This window comes from Bos javanicus, chromosome 10 (assembly GCF_032452875.1).
Source record: "Bos javanicus breed banteng chromosome 10, ARS-OSU_banteng_1.0, whole genome shotgun sequence".
In the NCBI taxonomy this organism is placed as follows: domain Eukaryota; kingdom Metazoa; phylum Chordata; class Mammalia; order Artiodactyla; family Bovidae; genus Bos; species Bos javanicus.
The window spans coordinates 23,539,676-23,558,279 of NC_083877.1; the positions used below are offsets into that span (position 1 = coordinate 23,539,676).

At 40.2% G+C, this 18,604-nt stretch overlaps 1 gene segment (V, D, J or C); it reads right to left on the reverse strand.

Moving 5' to 3' along the window:
• Nucleotides 1-1,698: 1,698 nt before the first annotated feature.
• LOC133255900 (T cell receptor delta variable 1-like) lies at nt 1,699-3,160 on the reverse strand. The segment is given in 2 exon segments: nt 1,699-2,636; nt 2,848-3,160. Coding segments are annotated over 2 exon segments (363 nt in total).
• Nucleotides 3,161-18,604: the final 15,444 nt, after the last annotated feature.

Genomic DNA, 18,604 nt, shown 5'->3' on the forward strand with positions numbered 1-18,604 from the left:
AGGAGCCTGGCAGGCTACAGTCCATGGGGTCGTGAAGAGTTGGACAGGACAGAGACTAAACAACAGCAACAATGCAAGTCCTCTAGAAAAATCTTAACATTAACAAAAGAAATTAGAGAGGACCTAAATTAATGAAAGAAATTAGAGAGGACATAAATAAAGAGGTTATGGATCTAAAGACTCCATATGTTAAGATGTCAATTGTCCTAAATGAATTTATAAATTCAACACAATCCCAATCAAATTACCTCAATCTCTTGTAGTAGAAGCTATTCTATAACTTATATGGAAGTGCAAAGACCTAGAATAAGCCTTGAATAAGACAAAGAAAACATGACTTGCATTTCCAGATTTCAAAGTGTGTATGAAGCCCCAGTAATTAAGATAGAATGGTCTGTTGATATGAGGATAAAATAAAGAAGTCAATAAACAGAATCAAGTCCAAAAAGAGGTCATAATACATGTGCCATCAATTTTTTTTTCTCTAAAAGTGCCTATGCAGCTCCACCAGGGAAAGTTGGTCTTTCTAGGATTATAGCTAGAATAATTGGCAATTTTTGTTTTTTGGAAGTAGCATTGTTTTGTAGCTTTCTGTGTATAAGTTCTGTACATGTTTTCTTAGATTTATGCCTAAGGATTTAGGGTCTTTCTTGAGCCATTGTAAATAGTATTATATTTTTAATTTAGGTATCCACATGTTTACTGATAGTATATAAAAATGCATTTTATTTTATGTGTTTACCTTATATATCCTGAGACCTTCTGAACCCACTTAGTGGTTGTAGGAGTTTTGGAGGGCATATTTGGGATTTTCTACATAGATAGTAAATAGTGGTGATTTGACTGCCTTTCTGGCTTAAAAGATTGTTTATATATTTATTTGCTTTACTGCACTGGCTACAACGTCCAGCACTTGCTGAAGCAGAGTGATTAAAGTAGATATTCTCCCTTTGTTCCCTTCCTTAGGGAAAAGTATAGTCTTTTACCAGTAAACATGCTAAGAACTGTTGAGGAACTTCTCCATTATTCCTGTGTTTCTTAGAGTTTCCACTATGGTTGACTATTGGATTTTGGCAAATGCTTTTTCTACAAATTGCTACTGCTGAACTAGCTCATCTTATTGTTGACTCATAACTCCTCCACTTCCCGTGAGATGTCCTCCTCATTTTCTTTGTCTTGGGCCAAGTATGTGTGTAGCATGATGGCAAATGACACCCACTTCTCTTCAAGGTCACCCAGTATTGTGAGACTGAAGGAGGTGAGGGACAGACAAGTCTGTGGGTTCCAGTTGTCCTCATAGTTCAAGTGTGACTTTGTCTGTCACGGTTTGTCCACACTTTTGTCCCCATCAGACTTTCCTTTACAAATGTTGCCTTCAGTTCAGTTTTGTTCAGTTCAGTTGCTCAGTTATGTCCGACTCTTTGTGACCCCATGGACTGCAGCACAGAAGGCTTCCCTGTCCATCACCAACTCACAGAGCTTACTCAAACTCAGGTCCATTGAGTCAGTGATGCCATCCAACCATCTCATCCTCTTTCGTCCCCTTCTCCTTCCACCTTCAATCTTTCCCAGTTTCAGGGTCTTTTCCAATGAGTCAGTTCTTCGCCCCATGTGGCCAAAGTATTGGAATTTCAGCTTCAGCATCAGGCCTTCCAATGAATATTCAGGACTGATTTCCTTTAGGATGGACTGGTTGAATCTCCTTGCAGCCCAAGGGACTCTCAAGAGTCTTATCCAACACCACAGTTTAAAAGCATCAATGATACTCTAAGCTGACTTAAAGTGAATTCAGGCTCAACACCAGATATGAAGATAACAACTTTGTACAGACTCGTCCACCAGCTCTAGCCATTGCCTGAGTTCTAATCCTGAGAACTAATCTCTTATTCTACATCACCCATGGTTCTGCTTTTCTGATTGTGCCCTGACACAAAGTCTAAGAGGAAACGATTAAGGAAATAGTTTTGATGGTGATTCCACACAACTAGACCCAGTTTTGTGATGAAGTAAAACTGCCAGTTTAAAATATAATGGGGCACGTTTTCAAATTTAAACAACTTTACACATGTTCTGTACAGTTGATTTAAAGTCAAAAATTCAAGTGGAGAATATATTAGTAGAAAATTACTCTGGACACCTGTTTCCAAATAACGTAGAAGGTGCCTTTAACTGGAACTAAATCTTCTGATCCAGACCACAACTTAAATAACCACAGGACTATCATTTCTTGTCTGGGGTCTGTGGGTGTGCATTTCAGCTGGGGTCTTGCAGCAGAGGGGCTTTCTCTTACTAAGCTCTGGGGTTTTTGTACAGCTTTTCCTATTACTTCAAGCACTGTGAGTCACTGAGAGCACAGAAGTACTTTGCAGAGTCTTCCAGTTTTAAGGCTGAAATGGTGAGGCTGATGAATTTATCTGCTTTCTTAAAGTTTACAGAGTAGCGGTCTTTCCTTGCATTTGTCACTTCTGAACCCTGACGAATAACGTAAGTCATCTGTCCACTGGGAAGTTGCTTGTACCAGTAAAGGTAGTAAGTGCTCCAACTTGTTTCATACCGACAGTTCAGGGTGACTGACTGCCCCACATGGCTGGATACATCTGACTGGTCTTGAGTAACTTTCTGGGCCACACCAGATCCTGTGGGGGAAAAAAAAATCAGAAAACAAAGATGGGGCAATGAATAAAATAGTGTAGGAGTTATTTAGGATCCAAAGGCAAAAAATTGAAATCATAGATGTCTGCTTTTCTCCAGTCCTCCTTTCCTCCCCAAGTCCCTGTGAAGCTCCACGCGCCTGTGTGCAGGCCTTTCACCCTGAACACTCCCACCCATGTTTGGAAGCATCCCTACCAGAGAAGGTGAAGGCCAGGAACACCCAAAGCGGACTGGAAAGCGGCATGAGGCATGGATTTCCCTGCGCAAATGTGCTTAATTCTGCCTCAAGCTGAGAGTTCAGTGTCCTTGAGTGCCTTGCAGCACATATACATACTACCCGGTACCTGTGTGACTCCCCTCAACAGGAAGTGGGGGCTGTCATGTTCATAGACCACGTGGTCTGTGCATGCATGGGAAAAAGTCTGGCTCACCACAAACCTTTACTTTGTCTGCTTGTCTTTCCCTGGTCATTAAATTAGGCAGATCCTGAAAGAAGGCATGAAAAAAGCAATCAGCATTAAAATTTGAGCAGAGGAGAGCTGAATATTAGACAAGTTGATGGCCATTGATAATTTTTCAGCAAAATAGTTTTGCCATCCTGTTTAAGATATAATTTACTATAGCCTATGAAACTTTCTGTAATCTACTAACAGGTCGTTCATTTAGACTATTCTTACTTTTCTCCATCCAGAAGGTAATAACTCTTTTAAAAAAACTTGCAGATCTTAGGCTTCTTGGCGAATGGAAATTTTATTCAAAATCATTAATATATCACTGTCTTTGTATTGAGTTTTGTGACTCTATTTAGGTTTTTCAATAAATAAAATTACTTCACCATGAAATGACAAAAAAAATCAGTTCATCTGACTTTCAGCATCTATTCAGTTTTAAATTTTGAATGAAATTATACAGGAATAAAATATTCTTTTGAAATTGAGTCTTATTTATTAGACTTTGAGGGAGATCAGGATATTCAGTCCTGTCCCCTCCACATATAGAATTGCATTTATTAGACCATGTGTCCTGGAGTTGTCCTGATGTCACATTTTCTATGTCATTGGTCCAAAATTTTCAGTCTCACTTGTTAGTGGCTCATTATTTTTCTCTTTGTAAAATAAATTCAAGATAAGTATGCCAGATCTTTCTGTGACATAATGCTATAATGTTCTCCTACAAAAATTGGTATCTACAGGTTTTAAACACATTTTTGTTGTTGTTCAGTCACTAAGTCATGTCCAAACTTTGTGACCCCATGGACTGCAGCACCTGAGGCTACACTGTACTTCAATATGTCCCAAAGTTGCTCTAATTCATGTGCATTGTGTCAGTGATGCTATCTAACTACCTCATCCTCTGCTGTACCTTTCTCCTCCTGCCCTCAATCTTTCCCAGCATCAGAGTTTTTCCAATGAGTCAGTTCTTTGCATCAGGTGGCCAAAGTATTGGAGCTTCAGCTTCAGCATCAGTCCTTCCAGTGAATACGCACGGTTGATTCTATTAGGACTGACTGGTTTGTCCTCCTTGCAGTCCAAGGGACTCTCAAGCGCTTTCTCCAGCACCACAATTCAAGGGCATCAATTCTTCAGCATTCAGCCTTATTTATGGTCCAATTCTCACACCACACATGACAGCTGGAAAAACCATAGCTTTGATATTACAGACCTTTGTTGGCAAAGTGATGTGTCTGCTTTTTAATATGCCATCTTAAGCTTCTTGGGGACACAAGTGTTTAAGAACACGCCTGCAAACTCAGGAGACATAAGAGATGTGGGTTTGATCCCTGGGTCAGGAAGATCCCCTGGAGAAGGGCATGGCAACCCACTCCAATATTCTTGCCTGGGAAACTCATGGACAGAGGAGCCTGGAGGGCTACGGTTCACAGGGATGCAGAGCCAGACACGAGTGAAGCAACTGAGCCCACCTGCTGGTTTGTCATATCTTTTCTTCCAAGGAGCAAACATCTTTTAATTTCATGGCTTCAGTCACCATCCATAGGGATTTTGGAGCCCAAGAAAGTAAAATCTGTCATTACTTATATTTTTTCCCCTTCTATTTGCCATGGCAAACAAGTAGAAAAGGAAGTATAGACACAGTCTTCAAGACAGTGCCAGTTCTTAGAATTTAAGTTCAAAAGAACTCATTAATGAGTGATGCAGGGAGGAGAGTTTATATGAGGTTGAACCATCTATTCTTCTGTCCCATATGAACTCTGAGTGACAGACAGCTGATTTCCTGGTTTCTAATTATTTACAAGGAAGCAGGGGAGACCACAAATGCCCAGAGCAGTCTGGGGAACAGCAAGATAATACATATATTATATCTGTCAGTATATTATATTTATCACATGTTTTATATCCACCTTTTTATGTATAGTTGTGAAATTGATCACATTTGTAAATTCTTATTACCACCACTAAAATTAAGATACAGAACCATTCCACCACCCTAAAGAACTTGCTTTGCCAGCCATCCTCACCTCTGCAACCCTTGAAAACTGCTGATGCCTTGGTTTCCAATTATTTGTAACTAGGCAGAAGAGACCACAAAGGCCCACAACAGCCTGGGGAGCGGCTTGATATTCTAAAATATATATGCTAATATAATAATTACATATGCATACCAGGAAATTTATACTGCCAAAATTTTATTAAAATACAGATTGTGATCTGATACCTCAGTTTTATATGCACTTTGGTTTTGATGCATAGCTCTGTGAAACTTTATCACATGTATAGGCTCTTGTTACCACCATTAAAATCATGACATAGAATTGTTCCATCTCTCTAAAGAAACCCTCTTGGCACACCCTCCTGAGGCCTGCAATTCTTTACAATCCAGGTCACTACTGATCTCCTTTCATCTCTGTATTTTGTCCTGTTGAGACTGTTGAATAAGTAGAATCACACTATGTATACAATCATAATAATCCAGTAAGTGTAATCATACACCATGTAGCCTCTGAGGTTGATTGTTTTTTACTCAGCGTAACATCCTGAGATCCATCTGCTGCTGCTGCTAGGTCACTTCAGTCGTGTCCGACTCTGTGCAACCCCACAGATGGCAGCCCACCAGGCTCCCCACTGGGATTCTCCAGGCAAGAACACTGGAGTGGGTTGCCATTTCCTTCTCCAGTGCATGAAAGTCAAAATTGAAAGTGAAGTCGTTCAGTCGAATCCGACTCTTCTCGACCCCGTGAACTGCAGCCCACCAGGCTCCTCCGTCCATGGGATTTTCCAGGCAAGAGTACTGGAGTGGGGTGCCATCGCCTTCTCCATATATGCAATCTTCTCCATTGCATATATTGATAATCTTTACCTTTTAATCACTACAGACTGTCCCCAACTTAATTTAGGATAATTCAATTTAGGATTTTTGACTTTACAGTAGTGCCAAAATGGTATGAATTCAGTAGAAACCATACTAGGAATATTGAAGTTTTACCTTTTCCTGGGCTAGCAACATGCAGTGTTATGTTTCCTGGTGATTCTGGGCAGCAGCAGTGAGCTGAGCTTCTGGCCAGCCTCAAAATCATGAATGTAAACAACCAACACATTTACAGCCATCTCATACCCATGTAACCATTCTGATTTTCACTTTCAGTACAGTACTCAACACATTCATAAGATTTTCATCATTTTAGTATAAAATAGACTGTGTGAGACAATTTTTTCCCAATTGTAAGCTAATGTAAGTATTGGCCACATTTAAGGGATAGCTGAGTTGGTAAAGAATTTGCTGCAAAGCAGGAAACCCTGGTTTGATTCTTGGGTTAGGAAGTTCCTCTGGAGAAGGGATAGGCTACCCACTCCAGTATTCTTGGGTTTCCCTTGTGGCTCAGCTGGTTAAGAATCCACCTGCAATGCAGGAGACCTGTGTTCGATCCCTGGATTGGGAAGATGCCCTGGAGAAGGGAAAGGCTACCCACTCCATTAGTCTGGCCTGGAGAATTCCATAGACAGTCCACAGGGTCACAAAGAGTTGGACATGACTGAGCGACTTTCATTTTCAAGGAAGCTAGGTTAAATATATTATTAGATGGGTTATCATTTTTAAAGGTTTAATTTATTTTTATTGAAGTATAGTTTCTGCAGTGCAGCAAAGAAAATCTGTTATACATGTATACATTTATCTCCATTCTCTTTTAGATTTCCTTCCCATATTAAGTGAACTTTTGACTTCCTACTGTTTCAACTTAAAATGACATTGCAAAATAACCCTACTGAAGTTGAGAAAGATGTATAAGTAGTATCTCATTGTGTAAATGTACTACAGGATATTTATCTGTTCATTCAGTGAAGATCACTGGTTAATTTCCAGTACTAATGTACATATTTTTGTGTGAACATAAAGTTTTCCTTTCTCAAGCATAAACACCAAGGAGTGTTATTTCTGGGTTGTTCAGTAAGTGAATATTTAAGTTTATATGAAACTCTTGGATTGTTTTCTAGAATGACTGGGCCATTCACCCGCCAGCAATGCATGAGTGATCCAATTTCTCTGCTTACTTGCCAGAACTCGGTATTGTCAGTAATTTTCATTTTAACCCTTGTGATAGATGAGAAGTGGTTTCTCTTTGTAATTTTAATTTGGATTTCCCTAACTTAGAATATTCAAAAGCAGAGACATTACTTTGTCAACAAAGGTCCGTCTAGTCAAGGCTATGGCTTTTCCTGTGGTCATGTATGGATGTGAGAGTTGGACTGTGAAGAAGGCTGAGCGCCAAAGAATTGATGCTTTTGAACTGTGGTGTTGGAGAAGACTCTTGAGAGTCCCTTGGACTGCAAGGAGATCCAACCAGTCCATTCTGAAGGATATCAGCCCTGGGATTTCTTTGGAAGGAATGATGCTAAAGCTGAAACTCCAGTACTTTGGCCACCTCATGCGAAGAGTTGACTCATTGGAAAAGACTCTGATGCTGGGAGGGATTGTGGGCAGGAGGAGAAGGGGATGACCGAGGATGAGATGGCTGGATGGCATCACTGACTCGATGGACATGAGTCTGAGTGAACTCCGGGTGTTGGTGATGGACAGGGAGGCCTGGCGTGCTGGAATTCATGGGGTCGCAAAGAGTCGGACACAACTGAGCAACTGAACTGAACTGAATATAATTTTAGGGGTATATTCCTTGGATTTTCTACATAGATAATCATGTTACCAGCAAATGGTGGCAGTTTTACTTTTTCTTTCAATTCTATTAGATTGTTACATCTACTTTCTTTATTGCACTGGCTCCAACATCTAGCACTGTATGGAAGGAGTGATGAGAATGGACACTCTGGTTTTGTTCTCTTTATTAGAGAAAATCATAGTCTTTTACTAGTAAGAATACCATTAGCTGTTGAGGAGATTCCCCACTCTTCTTGTGTTGCTCAGAGTTTTCACCATAACTGACTACAGAATTTTTGCAAATCCTTGTTTTATGACTAGATTAATATGATGATATGATTTTTCTTTTCTACCCTGTTAACATGGTGAATTCCATACATTGATTTTCAATATTAAAATGTCTTGCACCCTTGCACTTTCACTTTTCACTTTCATGCGTTGGAGAAGGAAATGGCAACCCACTCCAGTATTCTTGCCTAGAGAATCCCAGGGACAGAGGAGCCTAGTGGGCTGCTGTCTATGGGGTCGCACAGAGTCGGACACGACTGAAGCGACTTAGCACCAACAGCAGCAGCAGCACCCTTGAAAGAAATTACATTTGTGCTCAGTATGTTATTCATTTTATATATCAATGAATTTTACTTGCTAAAATATTTTCAGAAATTTGTGTCTATCTTCAAGATAAAAGATATTTCCCTGTAGTTTTTGGTTCTTTATGGTCTTTGTCTGATTAGGGTATCAGGGTAATATTAGCCTCATAAAATGAGTGAAGAACTATTTTCTTTCTATTTTCTGCAGGAAATTGTGTATAAGTCAATGTTTGACAGAATTCTTCAGTAACACAGAGTCTGGGGATTTTTTTTTTAAATTAAAACTTCAATTTCTTCATAGACATCATGACTTAAGCTATCTCTGGCCCCTGCTCTGAGGAGAGATGAGGAGGAGCGATCGCTGGAGCCCACAGTGAGGTTTGGGGACAGGCAGCAGGTGCTTCCAGAGCACTGTGCCCTGTGCAGAAGTAGGTTCCTGCATCTGAGAGCTGGGCAGCCGTGAGGTGCAGGGAGCTGTGCTGTCTGGTCTCTCCAAGCCGATCTGTCAGTCTCTGCTCTGTCTTCACTTTTCCACCCTTAGCTAATACCATCAAGAGGGCAGGACTGCCCCCAGGGCTCTGCTTATACCACTGTAAATTTTAAAATGTGCTTGAGGAATTGCAGTATGTGGTGAAGTTCTCTCTTTCTTGCAGAAGCAAGAATTCAGGAAAATGCTATATCTGTTATCCATTCATTTCTGTTCAGAAAAGCAATGAGAAGTAACAGAGTAAGTCTGATTAGATGTTTATTCTCTCAGCTATAATGGTCTCTTTCATTCTTCTTGTGTATTTTCTCCTTCTTTCCACATCTCCTTCCCCAACTCCCTCTGTCTCCCTCCCACATTTTAGTTGTTATGTTTTTCTCAACATCCTGTTCTCAGTCAGAAAATCCCACTCCTACAGTTGCCTGCAAATAAGATTCCTCTGTGCTGAATTTTCTGGGATCAATCAGGGTAACCCCAAATTCACGTGATAGTTGTATCCATAAGATCAACACTGGTGCTAACAGTAGCATCTCCCTTTTCTTCCTCTTCGGAAAGAGTTGCTGAATCTGCCTGCTCCTAAAAGGGTTTCCCTTGTATCAGCTTCTTCCAGACCTATAGAAATGTATTCTATACTGCCTTTTGGAAAGAAAATAGAAAAGAGTAATTACAACTTGAGACAGCCAATCAGACTTACTACCTTATTACCCGCCCGTCTTCCCCAAGGAGTGTCTATGTTTGCAGATGCTGCCCCCCTGTGACTGGATCAATAATTGCTGATCCAGTAATACCTGGTAAATAGTGGTTACTCAAACATTTGTTGAATGATAAATAAATGTGTATGTTTGCATATGTGAGAATTTGAATGCAAATGTCCCAAAGAGCAATTTAAAAGTGCCCTTCCATGAATGTAAACAGTCAGGAGTTGCTTGTAGCTATTTAGAAATGTTACCTTTGGAAAACTGTGTGAGCCCCAGTAGCCCTAGTTCTTCCATAACAAATCACTACAAATTCGATGGCTCCAAAAAACAAGAATCGGTTCCCTTCAAGCTGGAGGACAGATGTCTGACAACAAGGTGTCAGCAGGAACATACTCCTTCCAAATGTTCTAGGAGAGAACGCTTCCTTGCCTCTTCTGGCTTCTGGTGGCTCCATGTGGTCCTTTGCTTGTGACTGTGTACTTCCAACCTCCTCCTCCATCGAGAAGACCTCACAAGGACTTCCTGGTGAGGAAGGACACGCTTCTCACCTGTGTGTCTCTTAAAAGGACACTTGTCACTGGATTGAAGCCCCATCAGGACAATCCTGTATGATTGGATTTTGATACCCTTTGCTTAATTACATTTGAAAGGTTCTTTGTTAAATTTAAGTTCACATTCACAGTTTCTGTGGGTTAGGATGTGAATGTATCTTTGGGGCCGCCCTCCAACCCACTATAGGGTCCTTAATGTCTTTGAAGTGTTGCCATGTAATTATATGAACAGTAGAAATCTCAAAACTTTCAAGTAAAATCTGAATCTGAATTATTTTATATATAGAAACAAAAAGAGAAGCAGGTTTAGGATGTAATGGAAAAGGAAAATCCCATGAGTTAACAAAGTTCTTTGAAATGCACATCATTGGGATAACTTTTCCTTTTCAGGCATGTTGGATTTGAACTCCAAATGAAGACAAATCTAGGAATGCTGTGTTGGTGAAGGCTCCACTCCCACCCTAAAAGAGCAAGGGGTCTGGAGCAGCATTTGGGGATGTTTTAAAAGTTCCCTGGTCTTCATGCAGATCAGGAGCCCTGCTGCAGTTTACACAGAAGGATGTAAACCAAGACAGAATAGTCACCCACTGGAGAAGGTTGCCCTTTCCCAACTCACACCATCATATTTGCTATAGCCTATCTCTGGGTCTTGGAGATATTTGCTAAATGAACAGAAGAGAACTTGACTGTGCTTTGGTTTGTGGACTAAAAGGAATCTCTTCATGCCTCGTAGGAAACAGTTTGAATGAATATAAATATAAGATGGCCCTCAGTTGCAAATATTCCTGTCAAACCATCTTAAGAGGGAACCAGATCCAAGAATATTTATAATTAAATGTTAGCAATATTATCCCCTGAGATTTCACATAAGAAGTAATGTTGCTTGACCTGGGCTGTAAAGGTTGAGTACATATAAGTGTTTTAAACAAGTACTGGGGAAAAACCATTCTGACCAAAGAGGACAGCATCTGCAAAGGTTCAGATTAAGGAAAGAGCTTAATACTAGCATAAATGGTTTTATTTTAAAGTGGCTGATGTACATCTAGAGTATGTGGCAGAAAAGGGTGAATGAGAAAACTAGAAGTAACTCGGGGGGAAACTGTACATTGCCTTGTAATCTTAATATAACATTTGATCTTTACAATTTCTGATGGTTCCTCATTATCCAAAGATGAGCAGGAAGCAAACTAATTATAGGAATTGTATGTGCATATATATATATATACATATATATATATATATGTATATATATATACATATATATGTTATTGTTGTTCAGTCGCTAAGTAGTGTCCAATTCTTTATGACCCCATGAACTGCAGCAAGCCAGGCTCCTCTGTCCATGGAATTTCCCAGGCAAGAATACTGGAGTGGGTTGCCATTTTCTTCTCCAATACATATAGACACACATATAATATATATATAATAAGTCTTTGGTCATGTAGAAGTCAGATTCAAAGTGTTAAGAGTAAAGGCAGGAAGAGAGTTAAGAGGCCCTTGCAGTTATCCAAGTGAGAGGCGCTAAATGCTTGGATGAGGGGAGCTGCAAGGAGTATAGAGATGAGGAAGTGGGTGTGGGTGCTATTTGAGAAGTAAACTGACATGACCTTGATGATTATTAAGGTCTATGTGCTTCATTAGTACTCTGGTGCCAGTTTGTCATTTGGAACATGTTTATTATATCAGCTCATGTGGAAACTAGTGGACAAAGTTGCACACTAGTCACTCAGTCATGTCCAACTCTTTGTGATCCCATGGACTATAGCCTACCAGGCTTCTCTGCCCATGGAATTATCAAGGCAAGAATACTGGAATGGGTAGTCATTCCCTTCTCCAGGGTATCTTCCTGACCCAGGGATTGAACACAGCTCTCCTGCATTGTGGGCAGATTCTTTATCATCTGCGCCATCAGAGAAGCCCAATATGATATTAAACTGGTGGGTTATTTGGAAATCTGCAAAATGAGCATAGGACCATAAAATTGATCAGATTCATATACCTGGAAATTACTAAGTAAGAAACTCAGATTCTGGAGTTCTGTTACGTATTCATTATCACAGCTACAATATAAACTAGGGGAGAAACCAAGTTTAGTAATGAATTTCCCCTATCAATACTTCTTCCAGATATTAAAGCGATTTTTAAAAATGCAAACAGCCACATAGTAAAGAAATGACATACAGATGTCCATGTAGTGGAAAGTTTGAACTAAAGCAAAACCAGAATCTCCAATGAGTTAAATGAGACAGAATTGACTGTTCTGGTATAAAACATGCAGACTTCCATACCAGATGTGTGACAGCATATCCCCATATTACATTCATGCACATAAGGAAATACCATAAAGCTCTTAGGATGTAGCAACAGTGAAGGGTAACTATTACCCAAGCATAAGCACATTATTTTAGAGAGGTTTGAGTACTATCCAGTTCACTTGGGATCATGGGAAAAGAGGAGGCTAGGAACTGGAATTAATGATATGGCCAATGTACTGGTGGCAGTGGAGATTAGTGATGTTTAGGAACAGTCCAGTTAGTTGAGGAAGCTACAGGGACTGAAATGCCTGTTTATCTATGTCTGCATTTCCCCCTGATTACCAAAAACACTGTCATTCATTGAATTTCCCTTTTCCTCCAGACAATGGCTCTTCATCAATGCTGGTCCCAGAGCAGCAGCAGGCATGGGTTTGGGTATGGGCTGCAGAGGGCTGAGGGGCACTGTGTGGAGGCACAGAGGTATGTGGCTGAGTCTTCAGGCTGGGATCCTCTGAGGTACATGGAGCTGTAGCCCTCCTTAGTATTCAGAGTGACTCTCACTCGTCCTTGCTTCTTTTCATCCCCATTTACACTTATTACAATCAAGTTCTTGGGGCCCTTTGCAGGTTTCCATATGTACCAATGTAAAGCATAGAAAGAGCTGGAAGGGAAAGTGCAGGTGAAATTGGTGCTCTCTCCTTCCTGAACCCACAGCAAGAGAGGATGCTGTTCCACAGTCAAGAGACTGCTCACTCCTGTTCAGAAAGACAAGGTCACACATACAAAGTGATGTCTCTACAGAGTGTTCATTGCCTTCACACATTCCCAAATATTAGAATTTTGAGGTGCCTGACTGCATCTCCCTCCTTCCCCATCACCACCCAGACTGTTCAGAATGTCTTCAGCAGCCCCAGGATTTATGGCCAAGATGAAGCCACAGAATCAGCCATGAGGCTGGCAAAGTGTTCCTCTCCATTTATCCTAATCAAGTATCCTCAGCAGAGGAATGTTCTGCAGCCTAGATCTGTGAAACATGCTTTTTCAGAAAATAGGTTTCTGTACCTGATTGCCCAACCAATCAGAGACAAGACCACATACATGTGCTAGAAACACACCAACCATTTCTGCCCTAGAATCAGTTGCCTGTGGTTCAAAATGAGGGATCAAACACTGCTTTCTTGAGACCAACTTCACAAACATTGAGATGAGCTCACTATACAAAGAGAACTGACAACCTTTCAGAAGTGGGCTGCTTATCATGGACTGCTACTATTCACCTTCAGAGAGTGGGATGGTAATATGTGACATGAATCCCGCTTTGGTTAAGAATCTGTATATGTATTTTAAACAAAATTTTTAAAACTTTTAGATTCCCCAAATAGAAATGTTCACACATAATGTGCTGAATTTTCTTTTGCTTCATGTACATTATTCTAATATGAAAGTCACACAATAGAGTTAGTATTATTTCTAATTTACAAATAACAAAAACTGAAGCTCAAAGAGTTTGGGTGATTAACTCAAGGTGAAATATCAGGGAAATGGCATAGTAAGAATTAGAACACTTCTCTATCTGGTATGGAGCCTATGGTGTTTGGAATCTGTCATGCCCCTATGTTTGTGATATTCTGTTAATATTTTAAATGTCAGAATAATATATTTTAAAAATAATAGGAGTCTGCTTGTTGATTTTCTTTCTTTTTTAAAACATTTTTCTTGATGTCAATAATTTTTAACATCTTTATTGAATTTATTATAATATTACTTCTGGTTTTTTTTTATGTTTTTGTTTTTTGGAGACAAGGGATATGGGATCTTAGGTCCCTGAGCAAGTATCATACCAGCACAGCACCCACTGCATTGGATAAGCACTTCAAGGACAATACAATACTGTATTAAGATCGAGAGTTACTCTTGGGATAAGGAAAGGCCTGTTCTCTAAATAAGGCATGGAGGGAGGGCTCCACTCTGACACTAACACTGCAACACCAGGCAAGGTACTGAACCTCTCTCATGTTTAATTTCCATTTCTGTGAATAGTCAGTATCCTTCTTCTGGGCACTGGGCTCACAGTGGCATTCATCATCTCATCCACTTCTCCTAAGAACCCTGCATGGTAGATTCTATCAATATCCACATTGCAGATGTCAGGAAACTGAAGCATAAAAATAATTAAGTGATACTCCCAAGATCACTCAACTAATGAGTGGTAGGTCTGGAAACAAAATCAAGTCTTCCATCTCAAGCACTGTTACACTGCCTCCCTAAAGTAGTGTGGACCCAACCAACTTGAAGGGTTAGGATAAGAACCGAGTGAGAACACATCTGAAAACCGCCTCGCACAGCACTGCCCCAGCGTGGGTTCTCAGTCAGCTACAGGCAGCGCACAGAACGCTGTGGACTAGGAGCCAGACTCTCAAAGGAGTTTATCCACAATATAGAGCTTAATATTTTTGAGGTATATTTGGCAGTTTAAATGGTAGATTTCATGTATTTTCATAAGTTTCCATGGTTTATCATGTTCTTACTGTTCAGGGAAAATCAGTTCATTAGGGTGTTATATTGAGAGATTGAGATGTTGTTGTTGGAATGAGTCTACCAAGCAGTGTTTACGAGGATTGTTTAGTTTTTTCCCCATTATTGAGTCTTGCTCCCATTCTCAGAATATTTCTATACTATATTACAAGAAAGGACAGAGGAGTAGAAACAATTTCACTTACCAGAAGAAGAAGGAAAAAAAAAAAAAAAACCCTTTGTGCAATACTTCTGAGCTTCCTTTCCAAGGTAGCCTATTACTTGCCAGTCAAAATCATCACATGCAAGATGTTACAAGAAAACATGAAGATACTTTTTAGCCAACCCAATATTTGTCATTTGAACTCAATTATTTTCACATCTGGTAAAGTAAAGTGAAGTCGCTCAGTCATGTCTGACTCTTTGCGACCCCATGGACTGTAGCCTACTAGGCTCCTCCATCCATGGGATTTTCTAGGCAAGAGTACTGGAGTGGGTTGTTATTTCCTTCTCCAGGGGATCTTCCCAACTCAGGAATTGAACCCTGTCTCCCACATTGCAGGCAGAGGCTTTAATCTCAGCTACCAGGGAATCCTCACATCTGGTAGGCAAAGATTAAAAACCAGCCAGTTCTCCCGAATCTTCTCTCTCCTATGATTTCTGCATTGAGATGTTTACTGACTTTGGTTCAACAATGGCAGCCCCAGTTGTGATTAGCATGAATGAGTACATGCTTACTCGTTCAATCTTTGAAACCCTTTGGACTGTAGCCAGCTGGGGTCCTCAGTCCGTGGGATTCTCCAGGCGCATAATACACATGACTAGGCTTCCCCACAATTTAATCCATGATGACTAGAGGGTGGCAAGGAGCCCAGGGTAAGCGTCACAAAATATTTAGCAGGATACCAGCTGGCAGTGCTTCCGCTTTCATTCTTGCTACGCAGTTGCTGGAGCCTGATTCTCTGGGAATGCAAATAGTAACATTAAGATAAAGCACTTACAAAGGTGTGACATTTGAGTTTTCAGAGGTGAACCATGTAAATGTTATGAGGGATAGCGTCACAGCAGAGAGGGCAAAGGCAGGGGCACAGGTCTTGATATACAATATGCTTGGAGTGTTAAAGGAGTACTATCTCATCTTTTCCTGTAGCCTCTTGTTTTTCCAGGCACACTACAACTAGCAAACTTGCTGAAGCATTTAGCACTATTAACTGGCTAGTGGAAGATTTCCTCATCTACTGATCCTGGGGCAATTTGTACTTAGATTTGGCATCTTCTTTCCTAGTTGCCTTTAGGTTCCAGTTTAGACTTGTAATGTCACCATCACTGAGACATCCAGCCACCTGTCTTAGATCCAAGCCTTTCTCCATACCCAAATCTTTCTCTTGAGAAGTCCTGTAAATGGTACACTCTGGAAGACAATAAAAGTTTGAGACACTTCTCAGAGGAAAATTATGTCTCATTTCTCAAATATTTAAAAAAGTTGAAATAGTAAAACCTGTCTCTTACGGTTTTTATACTTAGATAATGGCTGGGAGGGATTGGGGGTAGGAGGAGAAGGGGACGACAGAGGATGAGATGGCTGGATGGCATCACCGACTCCATGGACGTGAGTTTGAGTGAACTCTGGGAGTTGGTGATAGACAGGGAGGTCTGGCGTGCTGCAATTCATGGGGTCGCAAAGAGTCGGACATGACTGAGCAACTGAACTGAACTGAAAAATAGTGAAATCAAGGACATATTGCATGTTTACTAGCTGTTGGATATAATATTTCTGATTTGGATCTCTAAGATATTCCCATACTTATTAACTCTTTTCTCTCCTTATTGATTTATGAGCTTTTAATATATCCTGCATTTGTGTCCTTACTCAGGACTGTGTATTGCATATATAGCCTTCCAGTGGGCATTGACTTTCCACTTTCTTAGCAGTGATTTCTAACAAACAAAAGCAATTTAAAAATATACTTTCATGCTCATAAGAAGCTCCTGTGAAACTTACTTGTTTTCTTTAGAAACTTTAGAAATGCTTACCATTTGTGACTGCTATTGCTTGTAATGAGAAGTCAGGTATCATTCTTTTTTTTTTTTTTTTTACGTTTTCCAGAATACAACATATCAATTTCCCTCAGTATTAGCAAGATTTTTTTCCACTAAAATAGACCCTTGGATTTGTCTTCAAACCTCTGCAAACTTCTGCCAAAACTACAGTAGTGGACTTGCAGAATTCCTTATTTATCTTTATGACTTTCCACATAGCGTTGCTCCTGAATAAAGAGCTTGTTTTATAGAAAGTCAAGTACAACAGTGAGTGAAGGTTCCTGCTATGACCAAAGAGATTATGGAATGGATCCATTTAATTCTCCAGGGCAGAATACTGGTGTGGGCAGCTGTTCCTTTCTCCAGGGGATCTTCCCAATCCAGGGATTGAACCCAGGTCTCCCGCATTGCAGGTGGATTCTTTACCAGCTGAGCCACAAGGGAAGCCTGAGAATACTGGAGTGAGTAGCTTCTCCCTTCTCCAATGGCTCTTCACAACCCAGGAATCAAACTGGGCTTTGATGCTTTCCTGCACTGTAGGCAGATTTTTTAGCAACTGAGCTATCATGGAAGCCCAGATAATGGACGAGTTAGTTATAAACGCCATTTACAATCATGTGGTCATTTGCAGTAACAGAAACTATAATAGTTATGAAGTTATTTACATTTTATATGAATGTATTTATGTACACATTAGCTATTTTTTACCTTCCCTCTCCTGTTTGCCTGCCTGTAGTAATAGAAAATGTGCTACTACAAGCTAATCTTATATCTTACATTTTATCTCAGTAGTTAAGATACAAGATTCAGTGGGAGAGTGTGATTCAGCTAGAAAGGAAAGAACATCACCCATAAATGGGTAAATGAACCTGGTATTCTCTTTGAAGGAGAGAGCTTGTTTTGTTTGAATGAAGAATAATTGCATCATATTAACAAGAAACACAGTTTCCCTGTAGTCCTTATTAAAAGTTGTGCTGTTCAAAGAGGTACTGATGAATGCCTAGTTAAGAAGGAGGGAAGTTAACTAGTTAAGCTATTATGGTAGCTTAGTACTGTCTTAGCTTAACTATCTGGAAATCTATTTCCCAGAATTTACTTCCCTCTATTGTTCTGGGTTAGGGTTGGCCACAAAACAAATTTGTGTAAGATTTGGAAGGTATTTGTGATGAAGTAGCCATATTTTCATGTTCTGCAGGTTGGTGCAGGGCCCCTGGGACTATGGCAACTCATAATGTTGCTGCTGCTCTGATACTTCAACTTCTTGTAGACTCAGAACCCCTCAAACTCCCACCAAATCTCTTACTCATTTTCTCTTTATATTAGACCAAGTATGCATGTAGCATGATGGAAAATGACATCCACTTCTCCTGAAAGTCACCCACTACTGTGCGACTGAAGGAGGTAAGAGACAGACAAGTTTTAGAGTGTCTTGTGGGTTCCATTGTCCTCATATATTTCCATACATGTCACAGTTTGTCCATGCATTTGTCCACATCCAACTTTCCTTCACAAATGTTACTCTAGTTGACTTCCAGTGAATTCAAGCTCAACACCAAATACAACAGTTTTTATGAACTCTTCCACCAGCTTTAGCTATTTCCTATGTTCTAATCCTTATAAATAATCTCTTACTCTACATCACTGGTGGTTCTCCTTCTCTGGTTGTGCCCCAACACAAAGTCTGAGGGGAAAGGACTAAGAAAATGATTTTCAT